We start from the raw sequence: 22,870 nt of genomic DNA, 5'->3' as shown, positions 1-22,870 counted from the left end.
GAGAGGAAGATCCTTCCTCTCTTGAGACATGGATGCCATATGTGATGAGTTGGGGCAGCATCTTCAGGCAGGGCACCTGGAGCAAACAGTTTCTTCTGGGGGGGGCCTGGAGTTTGGGACTTCCTGATATAAGGAAGGAAAAGGCACAAAGCCAAGAGCGGCATCTCTTTATATGAGTCTATTTTTAATCTCTTGTTGGATACCAGGCACACCTGCCAGGCATGACAGACCTGACAGGTTCTGGTAATGAGGCTCCCAAATGTGTCCTCAGCTTTTCTGCACATGCCACAGCCATGACTCACTGGCTGCTGCTGCAAGAAGACACAGACAGCCTGGCAGGCTCTGGGTGAGCTGGTGGTATCAGCAGCATGATACAAGCCACTTTTAGGCATCACTATGTTTCCTAGTGAGGACTGCTGTTAAAAGCTTTCTAAGTGAAATAAGCCTGTGTGGGTAGGGGAAGGAAGGTGATACCTTAGAAAGGGTAATTCCTGACACGTGCAATGTACGGGCATGCATCTCATCCTGACAAGCACTCCTAACCCCAACATTTAGCATGTGCACAGGTGCCAGCGATATGGTTAAACACACTGTGCAAAAAGCAAACCTGGCTGCCTGTCAGGGCAAGGTGCCTGCTGCTCCATGCCCCAGGGTCCACCCAGGAGCTGGAGTAGGAGCAGGAGCAGGGCTGAGCAGATGTTCCTGCTTATGGGCGCCCACACCAACACATACACACATTATACATGGAGCTGAACACAGGGATCAACAAGGACACATACACACACACACACATATATGTATATATGGATCCTCCAGCAGCTGGCTGAGACCCTCAGCCAAGCCAGTGAGCGGCCCTGGATTGCCGCCCTCACCAGCTGCTGGCACCTGGACCTCGGTGCTCCCACGACTGCTGGTGCAGAGCCACTCACACCCACACCCACGTGTGATGCAGAGATGCTCACCCAAGAAAACAGTTACAAATGGCTTTAATAAGAAGATGCGACAGGCTGCGCTGGTCAGGCGCAGCCCCTGGCCAGACAACTGTACCCATCAGCCACATTTTCACCTGACTGGACCCTCCTATATCTCTAGCTTCCCATGTTTGAAACGAACATGAAATAAACAACTTTCTGCCCAGATCACCCACATCTCTCTCCTTCTCTGCCCTGGGTTCCTCTGGGTTTGCAGTGGCCCTTGCTGGGCTGACATGTTCCTGCGATGTGTCTAGAAGCAGCCAGGTGGGGGGTTATTTGGGTTCCCCCACCAGCCATGCTGGGTGCCCCTTGCTGCTAATGGAGAGTTTTTCCTCATACCCTGCACTGACCATGGGCACCCTCAGTCAAAGCTGTTAGCGGTTCACATGCACTCTGTCCTTACCAAAATCACAGTCTGGCCTACACGAAACCAGTGATGGCGATCAAAAGTCCATCCGGGACAGCAATAGCTGTTGAAGACTTCCAACCTATCTGGAAAACAACCTTAACTGTATCAGCCTTGCATCCAAATGAGCAATGTATCAGGAATGGGAAAGCGCAAAGCATAGACAGCAGATATAGATGGCGAGTGAAAAGATGTATGGGACTGACTGGGGAAGCTGAAGGAATTAAGTGATTCACAGTTTCTCGAGCACTGAGAACCTACCATGAACATGGGGACATTTCCAGAGGCAGAGAGGGAAACCATAATAAGCAGGGCAGGTATGTCAACAGTATTCTGTTGACATACTTCTGCTTCCAGGCTAGTTCCTCTTATGGAAAAGCCTCAATGCCCAGGAACCTTGCACAGCCACCACATTTGCTTTCCATTTTCTACCCCCAAATGGAGAAAGCTCCAGGGTGATGGGGCTGTTAGCCTCCATTTCCATTACACTGACTGAGAAGGGACACCTCTCTTTGCAGCAGCCTTTCCGGACACGTGCAGGAGCTCTCCACCACCACCGCACGTGAGGAAAGGCTGCTGCTCCCAGCAGGGAAGGCGCAGCGCGCGTGCGTGCCTTTGCTCATCAGCAGGGAAGCAGGCAAAGGGGCTCCCGAGGGTGAATGCATGTGACAGGCACGGGCCTGGGCACATCGGCGCAGCAAGGAAAGATGGAAATGGGGTGTGGGATGAGGAGGGTATGGGCAGAATTAGGAGGTGTCAACAAAAATGTTGCCAGACCGAAAAGTGAAAAAGGGAAACTTCCCACTCAGGTGTTTTAAGGAGCTGCCCTGAGAGGCATGGGTGGAGGCCCAACATTTTGGAGGCATCTGGGAATCAAGCCCACTTTGGCAGATGAAATGGTGCCTTCTCCAGCTCTCCCATTGACTGCTGCTGCCTTTCCCATGGCCCACAATCCTCCGCACTCCCAAGAACAAACAGGAGGGAAAGGAACCAGGCTCAACCAAAAGGTGACGCACAAAACCATTCAGCCTTATTCAATACGAAACCATAATTACTTGGTGAGCTGACCAGAAATCTGTGGAGTGCAGGTTTCACCCCACTCCTCCACTGCCCCTTGCGAATGCCGCATGTTGAACAAGTACAACTGCCTGCTGTTCCTCGTAGCCCAACACCATCGTCCCACCAGTGTCCGAGGGGCTGGCACCACCCATCAGCAGCCCCTGGGATACGGAGCAGGGGCTCCTCACGACGGGCGGCGCCGCTCCGGGTACCCTCCGTCCTCTTCACTTCCTCTTGTCCCCCGCCAGCAGCGGTGTGGCCTGTGGCGCCGCCGTGTGCAGCAGCGCGAGGCCGCCCAGCGTCATGGCGAGGCCGAGCCACCACAGCAGCGTCCACGTCTCCCCGAAGAGGAGCTTGCCCAGGACGGCCTGAAGAACAGGAAAGAGAGGATTTGTACTGCAGGGAGGGCTGAGTGTGGAAAAGCCAGCCTAAGAGAAGCACTGCTAGGACCACCAGCAGAAATGCTGCCGCTGCTGCTTCAGGGTGCTGCTAATGTTGAGAAAGGTCTACTCTGGCATCTGGGCTGGGAGGTGCAGCCACACAGAGGCCCAAAGCAGGAGTTTGGCAGAGGCACAGCTTTTTTGCTGCCTTCTGAACAATTTTAGGGAACTTAGACTCTACTCAAGTCAATAAAAGAGAGATCCCGCTGGTTTTAAAGTGTTTTGAGCAACCCTATAGAGCGACTGAGAACTGCTAGAGCACAGAAACGAGAGCAACAGCCTGAAAAGAAAGCAGAGGAAATGTGCAGGTCTGACACGCTCTTGCAGTGAGCAGTCACACCCAGGTAGCTTTGTCTTGCGGCAAGCGAGGTTTTGCTAAAGTAAAAGCAAAAGAAGGAAAAGTTTCCAGCTCCAGCTCTCATTGGCCCATTTTATTTCAGGCAATTAGAAAAGCTCAGTAAACACTGCAGCACCAGGTACTGTGCTTGGCAGCAGCGCCCTTCCTGCATTACTCAGAAAACACCTACACAAAGGGGTCAGATCCAGCGATACCTGACACAACTATTTCATGTCTGCCTACAGAGGAGTAGTTAAATCTCCCTTCACAGCTGCAGGTGCCCCTGGTTTCACTGAGGGATGATCTAGGACCGTCTTGCCCAGCAGCGCGTCCTCTCGTCGCTGCATTTCTGCAGCCTCCAGCACCTCTGGGGTGAATTCACTCACCGAGGAGATGAAGTTGGAGGCCGCTGTGGTCACGGAGGCAGCGGCTGAGGAGGAGGAGAGCCGCAGGGCTTTTGCGAAGAGCGTCCACATGACTGCGTTGCATGCGAACACCAGGCCAAAGCAGCCTCCTCGGAGCAGCATGTTCAGCTGCGGAACAAAAGGGAAAAACCTGTGTATTTGCACTGACTGTTCACCCACCCGCCTCATTTCAAGGACACCTGGAGCAAAACCAAATGGCAGGGTCTTGAAACTGAAGTACTAATGTTATTAAAGGATGATGAATATGAGTTGTAAATGTATTATTAAATCACAGAAGGCAACGGAAGCAAGAAAGGGCCCCCAACCCATGGCTCTAAGCTGAACAACACCAGGGCAATGTAGAGCAGCTGTCGTCAGAAACCAAAGTCCAGAAAGCTCTCGTGCCCAAGACATGATGCAGATGTCATCCAGTGAAACGAAATTCACTCATTTCTAGATTTATGAAAGAGGGTCAGACTGAGCTCTGGCATGCAACATGTGTGCAGGCAGTGAATGGTCCAGGATCCATCCATCGTCCATCATGAATTCAGCCCGAAAACACTGCAAAGACAACTATGTTCTCGACAAATCGCTCTTGTTAAATGCTAGGGCACGGCCTTTGTGCTGGTGACAAGGTCATTGTGAAGAGAGCCCTACATCTACTTCCAGCTGCATCCAAGAATGGCCTTGATCTGAAGAAAAAGAAAAGAGCAATTTCTCTTAAAAGGTCTTTACTCCCTACCCCGAGCTTTAGCTGCTGTGGCCATTGCCCTAGTCCCTGGGCATTGTGTACTTGATGTGAAAACACCATGCGAGGAAACCATAGAGTTTTAACTACATCCAGCCTTAAGAAAGAAGTTCTCAAGACTGACTTCAACAACCCATCCGAGGGTGCAGAGAAGGAGTTGGACTCTTCCCAGCTGGGAAAAGGCTAGGGGCAGCCAACCCAGGTCAGAACAATGGAAATTTGGACCAGATACAGAGGAAATCAATGTGGTCAAACACTGCAACAGAGCTGGTGAGATCTTCACCCTTAGAGATGTTCAAAGCTTGGATGGAGGCAGCGAGGAGCCACCTGGGCTATGCTGGGCAGGGGGCTACGGAGCTCGGGAGCTCCCATCCAGTCAGGGTTACTCCACGGGACGATCCGTGGTGCAGCAAAGCTGGTTGCCATCCTGGCAGCACCTGGAGCACCACGCAGGCTGAGGCGGGCACATCTCCTGGCTGCACGCCAGGAGGAAGAGCGCGGTGGCATTCCTCCCCTCGGCCGCGTCGGCCCGCTGAGTCAAGGATTACTGCGCTGGCTGCTTTTCTGAGGGCAGATTAATTTCAGTGTACACTTGAGATAATCCAGAATCACCCCCGGAGCGGCGGAAGTAAATTTAAATGGAGCTTGGCAGGCGGCCAGGGGCATGAAAAGCTGTTGTTCCAGTGAAATGACTCTGGTGGCCAGAGCTCTGGGGCTGGGACATCCCATCACACCCTCCTGGCTCGGGAGGCTCTCTGGGTGCCACCGGGGAGCATCCTGCTGCCCAGTGATGACGTTACTACCCCGAAGGAATAAGGCCACTTTTGGTGCCCGCTGCCGCTTCTAGCCTCTACGAGCAGCTGCTGGTCCCTTGCCCTCGGCTTTAGAGCCATGTGGCTCCTTCTCGAGCACCTCTGCTTCCTTGGGAGATGCCTCTGCAGGATGAAAACAGCCCTCACACCCCCCAGGGGCACCCGAAGCCGCACGGTATTTAGCCTGCTAGAAAGACCATTACGGCATTTACCAAAAATTACTGCCTATGTAAAATGCATCCGAAAGATGCAACCGAAGAAACCAATTTGTTTAGGAAAAAGAAACAAAGCATTTTGCTTCACAAAGCTTCAAATAACCGACAAACGGCCAGCTGCTCTGCAAATCCGGAAGGAGAAACCCTCCTCCAAACAGATGCTGCCAGCATTTTCAGTGACTCCACGCTCCCGTTTCTCTCACAGCGCAGAGCAAAATCTGCATTTATTTATTTATTTATTTATTCAGTGGGGGTGCGGAGGTCAGGGTGAACCCGAGGCTCCCCCGGAGCCCCGGTTCGCGCTCCCCGCGGCCGCGCTCCTTACCCCGCCCCGCGGCGCCAGCGCCGCCTTCGCTGCAGCCGCCGCCGCCGCCGCCAGCAGCCCCGCGGCCGCCGCCGCGCCGCCCGCCCGCATGGAGCCGCCCCGGCCTGCGCCGCCCGCCCGCATGGAGCCGCCCCGGCCCCGGCCGCCGCCTTCCGGGCCGCGGTGCCGCCTCGGCGGGCGGGCCCGGGCCGAGGAGCCGCCCCCAGCGCTGAGGCGGCGTCACGGCCGCGCTGCCCTGTCCCACACACAGGGTGCTCGCTGCGCTTATAGGTACAGGCTTTATTGTATTTATTTTTTTTAGGAAAAAAAGAACGACAAATAGAAAGGAATCATATAGTACTGAAATAGGCAGCAGTAATGTAGGACACAGACAGGTTCAGGGCCGCCCTGGTGCAAGGGGTGCAGGCACGGGGCAGCCCCCGCAGTGCAAACTTAGGCAGGACCATAAAAAATAACTGCAAAAATGTTTGTGCCAGAGCAGCGGCCACAGGGGCCAAAAGGGCCTCAAGGGGCTGTTTTCTGCACTATCCTTTTGTCTTCTTCCAGCTTCTAAGGTTCAAATCCTTCAGCCTAAGCCCAGTTTTAAACATCGGTGCTTAAGATCTGAGTTCAAGTAGAAATAAGTCTGTCTACAGCATTATGTGACTTTCGAAGGGGGATGAAATGGGATTCTCAGGAGTTAAGGTTTTAACTTTACCAGCCATGTAGTTGTTTATAGTTGCTCCATCATTGATTAGTATGATAAAGTAGCCAAAAAGAGAATAGGATGACTGACTGTGTATCAGAAACCTAAAATCCAGCTATAAGTGTTTGATATTGTCATAAAGATTGATGGTCTGTTCTACTAATAAAATGTCCAGTTACTTGCAATAAACCTCAATGACTTAAGTGACTTATACAGGTGGAAATGTGTGCTTAAAAGTGTGTGGATCTTCTGGGAAGAAGATCTTTAGTTTCCTAGAAAAATGATTGCTAAAGGCTCATAAAGTTATTTTCCACAATGCTGTTACAGAAATCTGCTGTAAATTTACAAGAGGGGGAAAGCTTTTTAATTTCGACTAAAGTGAGAAAGACAATGCCACAAGATATTTATAGTGCTATTTACAAATCTATTATTAAAAGGATGTTCTACTTTACTTAACAAACATCAATATAAAAATGATTTTTAAGGAACCCACAAGTATTAATGAGTTCATAGGTTTGTAGTGGGTTAAAAATCAACTTGTCAAACATTGTAAATTTTCCTAAGAATCACTAAGAAATTGTGCTTATATGAATTCAACTAACATGAAAAAAGAAAGTAGCATTTCAGAACAAACATAAAACTGAATTCAAGCACAGAAAGAAACAAAAATCCAGAGATGTTCCTATAAGGAAAGCTTTTCCTTGGCAAGGCACAAGATTGAGGAAGTTGCTTCCAGCACCTGTACAAAATCGGTTGGTGTGAGATTATAGAGCCCCTTCAATAAGAAGGTGCTACGATATGAATGAAAGCTGCCTTTTTAGCTGGAGTAGGATTCATCACTAAGAGCTACTTCCAGCAAAACATCCTGAAACAAAAAACTTCATTATTCTGAGTATAGCTGACAACATTGTTGCGCAGTTTCATGTCTGTCCTTGCAATTGCTCATGACTTCTACACATGTCACATTTTTTAGTTTCTTTCAAGAAAGCATTTTCAACACGTAGTTTTTCAGTCTCCTGTAAAACAGGGGAAAAAAAAAACAATACTTAGAACTATATAGGTATTAGGGAAGCTGTATTCATTTCTTACAGATTTCAAAGTCAGTCATATCTGCCCTTGCTCAAGTGTTTGAAACGATATATACTTGAGGAAATGGAGCGGGGTAATTTTTATTTAAATGTCTGAGTGGAGACAGACCAGTCACACAGTTGCATATAAGCAAGAGTCTTATTAACTAGAAGAGGAATTCGACCATTATCAAAGCTCAGCTTTCTTTTACATCAGGCCATCATTGCACCTGGATTCTGCTCCCTGAAGCTTACCTCAGTGAGTTTAGCATAATCCTTCTTCAGCTTCACAAGATACTGAATCTTCTGGTTTAGATTTTGATGACCAAGCAATTTCCCATTCTCCTCAGCAAGAGTTTCCACTTGCTTCCTCAGCAAGTTCATTTCCTGCAATTAATAACTAATCATTACTTGTACCTTGACTTTAGCTTTCCTTTCTCCTTCCAGAAAAAAAAAAAAAAAAAAAAAACAGAACACCACAAAAAAAATTTCTTTGAAACTCATTGACACTGCCATTTAAATGTGTTGAAACGCATGGCTTAAGAGTTGCCTCATGCAGGAAATAAGCATTTGTCACTGGCCTTCTTGGGTACAATGTTAGATCTCTCTAAAGGAGAAATGCATGATTTGATTTTTATTGTGAGTTGCAGCAGTGATTTCTGTACCCAAAATTCCCCTAGTGTTTTACCAGAAACCCAAGAAATACCATTGTAAATGTAGCTAAATGGTAAGGCAAAACATTGTCTTTGATTGCCAAGTATTTCACAATATCAACTAACCGGTAGTGGTTTTACCTCCACTGAATATGATTCTGTCGTAACATTAACAACAAAAGTACACATTTACAACCTTTGCAATTCTGTCTTTCTCTTCATATGTTTCCTCCAGTTTTGATCTAATTTCTTCTTTTTCATGAAATGCTTTCAGTTCCAAAGCCCTTGTTCGTTCCATCTCCAGGGTCATTTCAAGACAGGTATTCTCTTTGATTTTGAGGGTATTTTTGATTTCTTCTAGTCTGCCAATATAAAAGCATCACAAAATACTCAGAAACAAAATAAATGGCATATGACTGATTTATGTCAGCCTCTTTTTTCTTTTTTTTTTTTTAAAAAAAAAAAAAAAAAAAAAAAAAAAACACGTTTTTTCTGTAGAACCCAGTGCTAACAGAAGGAAAACATATATGCTGCTTCCCAGCTTTATGGTGGCTGCTGTTTGTGACTAGCCCGTGGCTTGGAGCTGCTCCTGGGAAGCATGCTGCTTCCAAGCCAGCACATACAATTGCACAATAGAAACTTAGCCCAAGGGGACCCTTGGAGATCACCTAGCACAGGGTAAATCCACCCAATGAACTCTGCTAGTTTTGGCAGCTTGTTTGTATAGGGCTTTCCCCTAACAGCATTTTTGCTGAGAAACCTCACTGAATAGCTCAGAGGGAGTCTGAGCTTGTTTGGCCAGGGGACAGGACAAGCACCATCACTTTGGAAAAATGCCACATCTGCTGAGAATGGCTTAACCCTAACAGGATGACAGAATATTGAACTGTGTCATCAAGCTTAACAGCATTTCTACTTAAAAGTCACCACATATAGAAATTCAAAGCCCTGTGCTGTAGATCATTTTATACAATCCCAAAAAGTCCCTTGCAAGTGAAGCTGTTGCACAGTTCCACTTCCTCAAGACTATTTTCTTCAAACTACTTACTCTTGCAGCAAATTAGTAATAGGTACTACTACCACCTACTGATGAAAGGGGGTAAAAACGGGGTGTTTTTCTCAAAAGTATAAACATTCTCTCCACACTGTCTTACAAATTCATGAATTTCAAATACTTGGAATTGAATCTTATTCAAATTACATCTTTTTGCTGTTAATAAGTTTAATACAGATCTCCAATCCGTTGAGAAATACTAAACTTACTCTGCTTTGATTTTCAGCATCTCCTCCACTGCTTTATTCTGTAAAAGTTCAAAATATAAATTATATTCTTAATATTTAATATATGCACATACTTAAAATTATTGCTGTCCCTTACTTAATGCCTAGTATCTTTAAGTCAGATGCCACCAAAATAACCCTGTTACCCAATAACTCGCATCTCTAACATTCACTGTAAGTTAATGTTGTTATAGGCACGTATTTGTTTCATACCAGCACAGATGACTCACATTAATGTCACTGTCCATAAATTAACCTCTTTTTGGCAGAAATCTTGATATTAGCAAGTGAAATAATCTTTGCTTTCCAACCTACTGGCAATCAATCAGATCTTTTGATTTGAATCTTATTTTACTTATTGTTCTGTAAATTTGACACCAAATTCATTACAGTTAATCCAAGGTAGAAACCATGAGAGATCAGTTTGAAGTGCTGTGTCCATCAGAATTCAGTAGCAACCAGTGCTTGTTTCACTGACACAAGACAGAAGAAAACATAATGAGCAATAATTGCTATCAGGGAAACAGAAACTGAATACTGGTGAGTGACAAACCTTGGCCAGTCGTTCTTCAGCAATCTTCTCCTCTTTGGCATGTTGAACATCAGGATGTTTCTGATCACTAGGAAATCCAAGAATTTGAGTAAAATTTTGTACGTACAAAAGGAACGAGTAGTAAAAAAACAGTTTCTCCAAATTAAGATTGTAGTGCATGCCCATTTAGATCATAAGGCATAACTCTGGAAGCGTTTTAACTTTAATGTTCTAGAAATACCACATTTTCCTTTGGTAGAGCATAAATGTAGAAAAAATAATGTTTTAGTGAAAAGATCATTTGACAAAAATTGTTACCACTATGCAACTGTATGTTAGATAACTTCAGGACTGAGGTAAGTGATTTACTGACAGTGTTCACTTGCATATAGACTTCAGAAAGCGACTCCCTCCTACAAGATCATTTCTCAGTGATCTTGCCAAAAGTTAAGAGATTTTTGTATTAGGAAGACTTGGAAATGATTTTACTAATTTTTAACAATCATCACTACAGGTAGAAGCAAGCAAATACCATAAAAATAAAAAACCAAACCCGTATGCGAATCAAAATACCATTAATGCTAGTTCACAGGTGTCTCAGAACTAGCCTTCAGGGGAAAACTGTACTGATTAGTCATTATCCTAATATAAAAGTCTGTTATTTTCAGTAGCTTAAAATCTATTTTGACCTACCTAGATAGGGTGATATTTTCCATAGGTGATATATGCTGCCTTAGGTTGAATGTGTGGGTTGGCCTGGTTTTATTTTTTGAATGTTTAGTAATAGTTTCAACAGTCTAGCCACTTCCAGTCACTTCTTCCTTAGCTTTGTACAAATCCTCTACAGAACCCACCTACATTTAGCCAGGTTAAAAATCTTTGGGAAAGACTATAACAAACCCGTGTTTCCTCCCTCTTGGTAGTTACATGACCTGTAAAATCCCCAAATACATCATTGGTTACACTTCAGTCTTTCAAGTTGTAGCACTGGTCAAGCCGCATCGATGCCTAAGAGGTGACCAGAGCCTGCTCCAGCTCAGCATTGCAGAGGTGAAGCCTGACCTTCCTTGTATGGCTGCTCTTCCCCGTGCTAAGGCTTAATACCAAAAGAGGGCAGATCTTGGCCTCATCTTGTACTCTCAAGCACCCACCTACAGCCTCCAAGATAGCCCAAGATCCTCACCACTCTATCATATGCAAGACCAACAATCAAATCATCTTGGTTACAACACTGGCCTTGCAAAGGGTAATCAGCAGCTACTGCTGTCAGCTGTTTCCTAATGTTTAAGGCAGGGGTCTGTGTTGAGAATATCCCAACCTGAGATAACCGAAACCTATTTTTTCATAGAACATGTAATATAATACAGCCTTCAACCTAGCAAAACTGTAACTCCTGTCAGCTTCAACCGCTGCTGGGAATTGCAAATGCTTTGCAAATGATACCCCAGGGTTTCAAGTCAGGGACCCAGCAGATAAGGAACATAAAATTAATGCTCTTATGTGGAAAAAAGAAGTCTAGGTAGGTCTAAATGACCTACCCTATAAACCACATGAAAAGCTAAGCCATGGAAACAATTTTTCAGGGTAAGTAACTATCACATGTTTTTATGAAAAATCCCTATCACTGCACACTTGAGACCTGCTGCCACAAACTAAGTAGAAGGCCCTAGAGACAACAGTATCATTCAGTCTCCCACCTGATCTGTCCCAACAGGCTTGTGCACAGGTTGTTTTCCACAAGTTCCATGAATCACTCAATAACTGAAGGTTATTGTATAATAAATACATATGCAAGGACAAGTTGGGGGTGCACAGGCACCTGCAGTTAAAGCATCTTCTAATTGGAATGCCTAATATGGTAAGCTTAATAACGGTCCCTTAATTTTGAATACTTATGAAGAAAGCTGTTTCTCAAACAGGCCACACTGATACTTTATTGAATAGAGATAGTCTAGAAGTGGAAAAAAAAAAAGTCTTGGAAACATAATAGGCAAAAAAAAAAGTTATTACTTATTACCTTGGCATTAAGTTATCAGTCTAGGTCAATATTTAGTAAACTACCCCCTTAAAAAGTGATTGTCATTAAATATCAACTGTGTACTGTCAATGAGTTATCTTTTTGTCAAAATACGAAGCAGCAGAGTATGCAATTCTTTACAAAACCAAAAAGGTTAAAAAGCAGCAGTGTCCAAAACCAAATCTTTTCAGTCCAAAGTAAAGTACAGATTGCAGTTCAAATCTCAGGATGCCTCCAATCTGATATCTGATACAAGTGTGCCATCTCTTCAGAAGTTTGTTCCTCCTTGAAAACATGAAGTGGTTCCACTGTTGTTGAATTCATTGTGGTATTTTATATCTACTGAATCCATAGCTTCATATGTAGTGTTGAAATTTATAATGTATTATAATGGCTACACATGCAATTTTGTATTCTTCATGCATTTGTACGCCTAACTTGTAATTTGAAGCTTGTAATTTGAAGTCAATAGTTTGTACGTCAGTAAAAGACTTTCACCAAAAAGGCTGAGATTGCTATTAATTATACAAATAAGTTGTAATGCAGTATTGTATTCCAAAACAAATGTAAATTTCAGTTTATCCTATCCAATTGTTTAAAGACAAAAATGTAAAAGAATTTTTTTTGTTTTACCTGTTTTTGCTTTGTCTCTGAGCTTCTGCAAGTTGACTCTGTAAGTTCCTGTTGTTCTCTGTTAGTATCTGCATTTCCAGTTGCAGGTTCACCAATTCGCTTAACTGTTCCTAAACAAGAAATGCAACAACACAGAAATGAAATTCCTATGTTTATTTTTGTTTTTGGTGAACCTATTTTAAAAAGTCAAGCTGATAAAACTATTTGAAAGAAAACAAGCACATTTTTGCTTCACAAAGACCTGCACAACCCCTTTAATTACAGCTTTGTTAAAAACTTGCTTCTAAAGAAGCCAAAACAGTTACACCAGCAAAAGTGATACTACCATTGATATTCATGCACAGTAATCAATTGAGACCTCAGGAAAGTGAGATATATGGACACCCCCAGGCAAGTTACCACCATGTGTGTAAAACTTTCCTATCACCAGAGAGAGAGAGTTAGAGGAGGCTCCCATTTCCAAGAAGCTGTCAAGCTAGCTACCACACTAGGCAGGAAGACCAAGAGCAGCCTTCCTGCATTACTAGACATACTGCTAATGAGGGCCCATTAACACAGAATACAGAATTCACATTTACTTTAATCCAATGGCCTTTTTAGGGTTCAACTTACAGTACCTTAAGTCTTAGAATTTCATCATTTTTCGCTCTTCGTTCTTCATTCAGTTCACGTACAAGGTGCTCTAGCGTAATTGCAGAAGCCCTCCGATCAGCTATTTCTTGTTCATGAGATTCCAAGATTTTTGCCAGATTCACATCAAAATTAGGAGGAGTTTTTGGACACTAGCGAATTAAAAAAACTTGTTGTTTAACTCATTGGTAAACTTTTTCAATGAGCTAAGTTCTAATAGCTTTTAGAGTGAAAGCATTTCTCTCAGTTGCCATACCTGAGGAAATGTTGCTGAAGATGAGTCCACAAAGCAATCTATTTGCTTCATTTTTAGTTCATATTCATTCTTCCTCCTCTCCAGTTCTTCTGTCCTTTTATCCAACTATTAGAAACCCCAGTTAGAATTAGATTAGTGCATAATACCTCAAAAATGTTAAACAGCAGAGATCTCTACTTTGAATAAAATATTTAAATACATCCCATAGATGATTTAATAATATTTCAGACTTCACTTTCATGGTTGCTTTCTATGTTTACCCAATAAAATCATTAATCGCTGAACAGTTGCATCTAACAAGCACTGCTGCAAAGCACACTATATGCTTATATATACACACACTGTCTCTAAATGAATTGTGTTGCTCTTTCTGGCTTTTTTATTTTTATTTTTTGCCTTGGGAATGTTTAATCTGCAATTTAAAGGGATTGTTAACAGAGATGAACCAGTAAGACCTTCAATGGCAAACACTCCTGGTCAAAACATGGTCTAATATCACCAATAAATTGACTGATACAGGCTTAACTTCCTCAACGAACATGCTAACATGATAGAGGGCCCTTTTTTTCTGAAATCTGTCTTCCTTTATTAGAGATTTGCCAAAAGAGGTAAGATATATTACAGTCAGCACTATGACAGTTAGGACTATTAAATTTTGAAAAAGCTTAATATAGCTATTTGTTCCAAAAGCTCCAAATCACTCTCAGATTGCATCCGTTACAGCGCTCAATAATCATCTCCAATATATAATGATACTGTTTGTGAACAAGTGTAAAGGAAGGGAAGAAGTAAAGACTTCATTTACACTAATTAAGACTGCAGGTTACTCTCCAGGTACTGATAATTCTATTCTGCTTTTAGAGTTAGCATTTCTGCCATCTCTAGACGCTTTTTTCCAAGCATTTAAAGTTTATCTAGTCTTTGTTCAAAATCCTTGTTCAAAGCACTGCTCACCAACAGTATTGTGTACAAAATGTTCTAAAATTACAGGTAACTCCCCACCATTTCTATAAGCTGTTAATAACTACAACTGCTCCAAAGAGCTAATTATCAGGAGACTTTCTTGTCATACCTGTTCCCTCAGTTCCTGGATTAGGGTTTCTTTCTTTGTTATGTCTTCCTGTGCACACTGAAGCAGTACACTATGTTTCGTAGAGGCTTCTGTCAGCCTCATCAGCTGCTCTGTGGCATGATGCAAATCTTCACACAGAAGGTCTCTCTATTTTAAATTGATGGATGAATTAAGAAAATATTAAGAGTTATAACTGTAAAGCAGCTGTTTTAAGATGTTTTTGTCACTGTTGCTAGAGACCACTAACAACTACAATACCTCATTTTTCCTTATTTTTTTTCCTGAATTGTGCCAAAAATTCATCTATGAAATTCTTATCTTAGCACGTTTTCCCAAGTCTCGGCTGCAGAATCAAAATGAGAACCATCTTACAATATAGTTATATATTTGTGAGAAATGCTTAGAATCAACCACGTTTTTCAAACATAGCTACATTTTTTTTTAGTATATGTTATTTAATAATAGAAGGCTAGAAAGGAAGACCTACATTTAATTCAATGTGAATTAATCTTTGCAGCTTTTTTACTGCACTACTATTCTATAGATGTGTCTGGATTTTTTTCTAGTATCTAGTCTTCAGTCCCTTGATCTGACAGGGCATCATACCTCCACGAGGTATATTAACATAGAAGAGGATCAGAATTTCCTATAATGACCCTTGGATCAGAGGGATCATCTCATATAATCAAAAAAGTATGAAGGAAATTAGCATTTGATAAACTCAAACCTTAAAATTACGTTGGGAGGCAGATACAAGCTCCTGACGACAAAGGATAACGCCATAGTAAGAATGCCGTTACTTTTGCTAAAAACCCTAAACAATCCAAAATAACCAACCACAAAATCCACACAATTCACTTGGCTGGAATCCCACACTACTCAGACATCATTTTTGCTAGTTGTTTGGATTCAGCATATGGAGTATGACTGAATATCTTGTAGAACCTGAATTTAGTCATAAGGACAGGCCAATTATTTTGGGTGAAGGGCATGTTCTCCAAAATAAAGGAAAGGGTAATAAGAGGAAAGACTGAATTAAAAAGTTATAGTTATAAAAGCAAAGCTGTAGTTGAATCAAACATGCATCCTAAGTCTGCTTCCAGCAGATGGAGCTTTTGGATAAAATTATGAGTTAAGAGAACCATCTAGTAAAGTGGCAGTGGGAGAAGAGATAATGTTATATATATTATTCTAACTTATATTTTCTCAGCTGCATCATCGAATACTGCTGTTAAATTCAGCTGTCTCCTCAGTCGCCTTAAGAATAAAGCAGGCCTTTAGCATAGGTATTTATAAAGCAGCTTATAAAATATTTATTTCAAATAATTTAGCAATATTTGTCAGGTATTTCACTAAAAATTCCTTTCAGAACATCCTAATCAGTTATATTTGAACTAAATAAGGTTAAGTTTCATACTAGTATTTTGAACAAAAACACATGGAATTCCTTTGTTAAACAGAGAATCACAATTGTAGTGTTCACAATACATGGAACACTAAAGCTTTTACCTCAATGTTATCTGCTATTTTTTTTCTCTCCAAGTCTTCCATCAGTTCTTCAATCTTCTTTTCCTGATCCTCTATGATTGCTTTGCTTTCTTCTTTTGCAGCCAAAACAGAATGATACTTGCACTAAGAAAAAAAGTTAAATTTTAGAATAGGAATGAAAACATGCTGCGAGTATTGACAAGTACCATATAAATAAGTGCATATCATAAGTCTTATGACAACTATAAACCTCATGTTTAAAAACTCATCTGTGTGAATGATACTAAAGTTAGTGAAATGTCACACTTGTTCAATCCTACAAACCATAGGTTATAAAAAAATGGTTGTCAGAATTAAAGAAAAATTAACCACTATACACATCCATTACAGATAGAAAAGATATGTAGAAATTAGTCTCAAACATCTTGTCCTTAGCACCTTTTGGATTCATAGTTCATAAGTATAGAGCAGCCAATGGAATGTTTTAGATGCTATATCAGTTTCTGTAAGATCTACTTAAATAAATTAGATGCATCATATTTATACGTAGGTTATTCACGTAGGTAATTTTAATTCTTTGTGTTTACAGATGTAGATAATAATCATTTCTCAGTTACAGTTCACAGAAATGTCTGAGTTCAGCTTCAATTATAAATGTCTTAAAGCACCAATTTCCCAGAAAATCTAAATGTGAGTGTCAGCTGAGTGTAGCTTACAGGATGTGAATAGGTCCCTTCAGAGACGCTGCTCTTTACCCACCACGTGGAAAGAGTTCGGTTTCAAGACAGCCTTAGGCATAAAATGTTCAGAAGATTTCAACATGTCAAAACAAAGAAGTTTCCTTCCATAACACTACAGCAAGTTATGCTGTTTGAGACCTGTGATAAGACATGTCATTGCCTTCCATTTTTGAAAACCTATACTATGTCCTTCAAAATGACAGAACATACATTTATGTCCTCCAGCTCTCTTGTCAGCCCATCTATGGACTCAGTTTTATGATTAATTGAAGACCTCAGCTCCTGGATCTGTTTCATCAAGTCAGTTACAACTTCCTGCAACACAAGAAAAAAGGTCACAATTTTTTAAAAAAACGTTTATTACTGGACATTGTTTGGTGTATATTTTGTCAATTCCAGATTTCAAACCAATATTTGAAAATGAGGCCTCAATTTGCACATGTAAAGGAGTAACAGGAAATGCTCTGATAAATCATGAGCTTTGTGCTAAGCACTTACTTAAGAGTTAAATAATCTGCTCTGCTGACTAAGAGAACACTAGTTCCCCATACAAAAGCTTTAGAGTCAGTCTGTGATGCGCTTCTAATAGAAGATTAGAGTCGCTAGCTGAAGCTCAGATTTGTTAGGAAGGAAAGTACATTCAGAAACACCACTGCACCAACAGTACCAGATTCTTCAGACCCTACACATCAGATTTGTTTTTGGTAGAAAGAAGCAACACTTGAAGCAATGCATTGTGTTGATTAACAAATACACTAGGCATTTTTTTAAAAAACTATTTTACATATAGAATAAGTGTTTGTGCTATGAGAATTCTGTTATTTAAGCTTTCCAAAGCTGGAGCTATCTTTGCATGTAAGCATGCTTCAATTTTATTAATAAAGAGTCATAATCACAGTCATGTTCTTATGATGCCTCACCTTTTCTATTAACCCACTTCAACACTGACTGGAAGGCCATGCTAATCACTAGGGAAATTATGCACTGGATGTTTCACCCACCAGATAGCTTAAGCCTCTGCTATCCTTTTCCTCCTCTCCCTCTTCTCTCCTTTCTACGATCATCTGCTATCCTTTTCCTCCTCTCCCTTTTCTCTCCTTTCTCCAATCATCTTGTATTTTCTCTAAGAGTACACCAGTTTTCTCCCATTCTGCAAACTCCATGTGAATAAAAGCTAGAATTTATTTTACCTTGATACACAGCCAGACTTGACTAGAATTACCAAGAATCATAAAAATGTTTGGGGCTTTTAACTCAGCTTCAGAACATGCAGTTACCTGCAAAACCTGGATATCAGTAACACAAATAAGCCCAAACCTTATCTGCATCATTTGTCTTCTTCAAAGAAGCAATAATCTCTTTATCGGCAGCCACCTTCTGTTCCAATTTCAGCAGCTTTGCTTCCTAGAAAAATATATTAGTAGTGAAAGAAAGCCTTAATTACTTAGGAAATCTGTTTGTTAGATGCACAAAGCTATGAAATAAATGGAAAGAACTTAATTGCATATCTTACTGGGAGAAAAAAAAAAAAAAAAGCAGTGAGAGTAATCTGAAACTAGAGAACTCTACATTTATTTACTGTTTATCTACAGAACAGGTCAGTTCTACACCAGTTAGAATGCTATCTCTACACCAGTTAGAATGCTATCAATGCCCACAGAGATCCATAAACATACAATCTGGAGTCATTTAACTCCAGTATTGTACCTGCTGCTCACATCGTGTCACCATTTCAGAGGAAGGTTTCTCCACTTGTGCTTTTTCAAGTACTTTTAAGAGCTCCCTGGAAAAGAAAACATGTTCCTTGCGAGAAATGTAATCAGAATGCAAGAGCTTTAACAGGCACCAATCCCTATAAGCTTATTCTTAGTTACATTCAGTTGTGATGAGTTCTTTAACTAACAGTTTCTCAGTACTGTATAAAACACTATTAGTTCAATTACTAGTAATATACTGCTATCAGTGTTGGAACTTTATCTTTGACGTGAAGAACATTTGTAATGTTAATTCAATACAGGAAGATGCAGCACTATTGTACAATGTATAAATTTAAAAAATCCATTATGTAATCATTTCTACAGGGACAAACACACATACTAAAAGGCTCCCTTACTAAAAGGCTAGCATAAGACAAAACCATTGAAGCTAAGTGGAAATAAACCCCACACCCAATCAAAACTCACTTTGAATTGTTTTCCTTGTCTTCTTGTAGTTGTAATGCTAGTTTTTGATTATGTTCTTTTTCTGTTTCCAGGAGTTTTAAGAGTGTCTAAAATATGAAGATTATGTGTTGCTGTTACAATTGTAGATGAAGATTATTGAGAGAACTTAGAATAATGTAAGCAAAAACACAAAACAAAACCCCTGAACTCCTAAAATTGCAATGTAAATGATTAGACTATGAAAAGTCTTAAAAACGTGATTTTCAATCTGTCAGTGTGCCTTTAAACACTATAGCAAGCTTGCTGAGCAGGCAAATAGCGAACACTGCAGAAAAGCAGGCAAAATCGTTTGCAAAAGCCCTCGAGCTACCTCATTGCTGTTTTGCAGTCATTGCTGTCTGACAGCTTTTCAAGGACAGCATCAACTAAACTGCACGAGAGTGATCCAACACAAAAAGGCACAGATCATTTTAACAAGATCACTACCACTATAGAAAGTAGCTCCTTAAAATTTTCAGAGATGGAAGAAATAAGCTGGCCTTAGCTAGCACTAAGATCAAAGATAACCAGCATTCCAATGTCAGGGATTTTTGCAAAGTGGTTTCTCATTCTGTTCCTAATTAATCCATTGCCCTCAAAATTCCCAAAGCAATTTCTTCAGCTAAAGAACTAACTACCTCATCATGCTATTGGATATTTTTTCTAGCTTTCAGTTGCAAAAAATCTTGCACTGGATTTAAACAAAACAACAAAAATCTGGATACATCTTCCAGATGAGACTATTAGAAAACCTGTTACTACTGCTGAACCTATTATCAGTGATTTAATAACATGAATTAAATAATCTGGTTTCATGAGGAAACATATAATAAAGTTTTTAAAAATCCTTGATGATCTTACACAAAGCTCAGTTTTCATAGCTTCAGCTTCTTGCTTTCTGTCCTCGAGTTGTTGCTTCAGTTGGTCCACTTCAAATTTTGTTACTTCCTGCAAATTGTCATAATCATCCTGCAGGCTTGCTTTTTCCTCAAGAATCTTCTCGTGTTCTAGCCTTTATTAAGAAAAAGCATAGTATTAAGAGACAAGAATTTGTTCCATTACAAAATGTCTTAATCAATTACATTTTACAAGCTTGAGAATCTTGAGAGTACAAGCTTGAGAGTATAGTCTTGTTTTTAGAGAAAATTAATTTTAAAAAAGTAACTATAAGGAGTGACAGCTTTAATCAGAATCACCAGATTTATAAAGAACTTTAAGGGACCCTGGCAGAGATGACAGAGTACCCTTTTAGCTCCTATATATACTTCTTCCCAAATTATACCCATGTAGGAATTTTAGTCACTGTCTTGATTGTGTTGCTCTACCCCTTAAAAAATTGCTCTACAAAACCAACACATCATAACTATCAGAATGATGCAGGTAGCTAGACTATCTGTTTAACTGATGCTTGTGTTATTTGTCCCACATAAGCATCTTTCCTTATTCTGGACAAACATGGAGCCTTTCCTTTAAAATGATTTATTTCATTGAATCTTTCACAAAATGCAAAAGTTAAGAGGGATAAAAGAGTTGTTAAAGTTTTATGAATCATGTTATTAATAGAAGGCCCACAGTAAGAATATTGACCACAGACCCTCCAAAAGTCAGTATTTTTGATAGTACATAAGACATTGGGTTTCTATTCCAAGTTCTCAGTCTCACAATGCCCCACTCAAAAGATGACATCAGCTAAGACAGGACAAAATTGCAATAATGTAGTTAATCTTTCCAGGTAAATCATGGTTAACTTAGTTGTATTAAAGATTAAAAACATAATTGATTTCTGTTTCCTAATAATAATGTCGATTATTGAAAGCAATGCAGTAAGCTTTTTAGGCTTCGATTGTCTAGTTTCATTTTTTTTTGTAGTTTCTTTCTGCATGTATTTAGATCAGCATCATTATGTCATCTGCTTCTTGGGAACAGACTGAAGAGTAGTAGTTATTTTAGGCTTTTTTTTTTATTATTAAACAATTTTGTCCTCTTTAAGACACTTTTAAGAGCCATAAGGTCTCTATTTATGAAGATCAAAAAACTAACAGGCAGATCCTACTTAATGGAAAAAGGCTATAGCAAACCAATATTGAAATTAAGGAAGCGTTATTTTAGTATTTTCCTGCTAATTTCACCATTTTCCACTAAGACTAGGAACGAGGCAGGAAAGACTTGAACAAGAAATAGGGAAAAGACATTGGCATAAAATGACAAATAAATAGATGATAAAGTGTAAGGTCACATGCAGGAAAGTAGAAATAAACCACTAGATTCACCTGGCAGGAAGGTTAAGATACTTCACCAGGCTTCCAACATACCTGACGCTATCCAGCTGGAACTGTACGTCCATATGTCTACCAGAGAGCTGAGTCATTTCCCTCTCTTGTTTTTCCCTAAAGGTGCTATACTCCAGTTTTACAGCAGACAGCTCCTTATCTGCAGACTGTAGGACAATGCGCAAGTCATGGACCTCACTTGTTAATACTGTTGAAAAACAAACAAATATTTTACTTTTTTTTTTTTTTTTTTTTTGAAAACTAAGCTAGATACAGAGCAACAAACACTACAGAATCTCATGTGACAGTCTCAGCAAAGTTCACATGTGTTTAGTAGAATTAACCTTGGAAATCAAAAAAAGAGAGATTTATAAGTAGGGTCAATGAAAAGAATATAAACAGAATCAAAATATTCTAGAGGATATTGGAGATTTCTGCAGTTCTGTAGAGTAATAATGGATTTATCCTTTATTTTTAGTTAATATTTTATCTTTAAATATTCTCTATTCTTTCATGTTCAGGAAGAGTAATCATCAGTATTGTACACTGTGAAAGAGCAGGTAGGTAAAAGGCTATTCTGGCAGTATTACATATTTTTTCTTTAATCAAGCCTGTAAGATATTTAACACCTGAAACCAAAACATCTACTTAACATGCGCTGGTTTTAATTCAAAACATTAAGGTTACTCAATACTTCGCCCAGCATTTCTGTGTTACATTGACTTACTATCAGCCTTGCTTTGAGCATCTTGGAATTGCTTTTCAAGTAACTTAATCTGCTCAAGGAGCTCCTGACGCTCTTTATTCCAGTCATTCCTTTCTGATGAAAAAAGCTTAAGAAAAGAGAAGTAAAATTTTTGAATGAAAATAAACATAGGAAAGGTCAAGTCAAACCTGTAAAAGCAACAACGTGTTAAAACATTTCTTCACTGATTATTTATTGAAGATAAATAGAGTTTGGTAAATCCATACTAGTTCAAGAAAAATTATTTCAATACAACTGGAAAAGTGAAGTTATCAAAGGAGAAAATGTTCATTTAAAACCAATCCACAGCTTGGGAGCTGAGTGTTGCTCCAAAACAAAAATATTTCGAACAGGACTGCTATGGGAAGAGCTGTTCAAACCTTACTTGTCATTTTCTACATTAAAATCAAAACTAATTAAGGAAAACTTGTGAATACTTTATGCGGTAATGACACTTCAGTTACAGTTAAGACAAACAGAATTTTCAGCATTCCAAAGAATCACAGAATCGCAGAATGGTTGAGGTTGGAAGGGACCTCTAAAGATCATCTCGTCCAACCTCCCTGCTCAAGCAGGGACACCTAGAGCACATTGCACAGGGTCACAGAGTGGTTAACATTGGAAGGGACCTCTAGAGATCATCTAGTCCAAACCCCCTGCTCAAGCAGGAACACCTAGAGCACGTGGCCACTAAAAGGTCTTACAATTTTTTGGTGACTATTGATGTTTCACAAGATACCATTAAATGTAAGCACAGATATCTGTGCTTACATTTGTGAGCATTTGTGAGTGTTTTTACTTATGTTCAAGAGCAGGTAGGCTCAAAATTGTACCATACTTTTTGAACTGCAATATGAAGTTAATTGTAGTCCCTGTCTTT

The 22,870-nt window shown here is 40.5% G+C and overlaps 2 protein-coding genes across 2 annotated transcripts in view; both read right to left on the bottom strand.

Annotated features, from left to right (window-relative positions):
• Positions 1-2,663: 2,663 nt before the first annotated feature.
• On the bottom strand, positions 2,664-5,810 carry TMEM42 (transmembrane protein 42). The gene is made up of 3 exons (XM_088521220.1): positions 5,721-5,810; positions 3,603-3,749; positions 2,664-2,807 (listed from the first exon to the last, which is right to left on the bottom strand). Exons 1-3 carry the CDS (start codon positions 5,808-5,810, stop codon positions 2,664-2,666), a joined length of 381 nt encoding a protein of 126 aa, XP_088377346.1.
• A 1,515-nt stretch (positions 5,811-7,325) lies between these two features.
• Positions 7,326-22,870, bottom strand: part of KIF15 (kinesin family member 15) — a 31,354-nt gene continuing 15,809 nt past the window's right edge. The window contains exons 20-36 of the mRNA XM_088521219.1: positions 21,973-22,078; positions 21,288-21,453; positions 19,837-19,987; positions 18,958-19,043; positions 18,482-18,557; positions 18,092-18,178; positions 16,985-17,089; positions 16,056-16,178; positions 14,547-14,693; positions 13,475-13,579; positions 13,206-13,370; positions 12,589-12,698; positions 9,960-10,026; positions 9,389-9,426; positions 8,322-8,487; positions 7,728-7,859; positions 7,326-7,421 (exon numbers count right to left, since the gene is read on the bottom strand). Of these exons, the coding sequence (XP_088377345.1) occupies positions 7,326-7,421; positions 7,728-7,859; positions 8,322-8,487; positions 9,389-9,426; positions 9,960-10,026; positions 12,589-12,698; positions 13,206-13,370; positions 13,475-13,579; positions 14,547-14,693; positions 16,056-16,178; positions 16,985-17,089; positions 18,092-18,178; positions 18,482-18,557; positions 18,958-19,043; positions 19,837-19,987; positions 21,288-21,453; positions 21,973-22,078 (1,926 nt within the window). The remainder of the gene's footprint in view (positions 7,422-7,727; positions 7,860-8,321; positions 8,488-9,388; positions 9,427-9,959; positions 10,027-12,588; positions 12,699-13,205; positions 13,371-13,474; positions 13,580-14,546; positions 14,694-16,055; positions 16,179-16,984; positions 17,090-18,091; positions 18,179-18,481; positions 18,558-18,957; positions 19,044-19,836; positions 19,988-21,287; positions 21,454-21,972; positions 22,079-22,870) is intronic.

The sequence above is a fragment of the Tinamus guttatus genome, unplaced genomic scaffold (assembly GCF_059628265.1).
Source record: "Tinamus guttatus ecotype Peru unplaced genomic scaffold, ASM5962826v1 Tinamus_guttatus_pri_ptg000115l, whole genome shotgun sequence".
In the NCBI taxonomy this organism is placed as follows: domain Eukaryota; kingdom Metazoa; phylum Chordata; class Aves; order Tinamiformes; family Tinamidae; genus Tinamus; species Tinamus guttatus.
Note: the sequence above shows the minus strand (reverse complement) of the source record. Positions and strands in the feature narration are given on the sequence as shown.

Bases quoted from the DNA above. Each gene is read 5' to 3' on its own strand.
- TMEM42 (XM_088521220.1), bottom strand. From the start codon at position 5,810: ATGCGGGCGGGCGGCGCGGCGGCGGCCGCGGGGCTGCTGGCGGCGGCG. The intron at 3,750-5,720 runs GTAAGGAGCGCG...TTTGTTCCGCAG, and splicing joins CGCTGGCGCCGCGGGGCGGG to CTGAACATGCTGCTCCGAGG. The intron at 2,808-3,602 runs GTGAGTGAATTC...CCTGTTCTTCAG, and splicing joins CCTCCAACTTCATCTCCTCG to GCCGTCCTGGGCAAGCTCCT.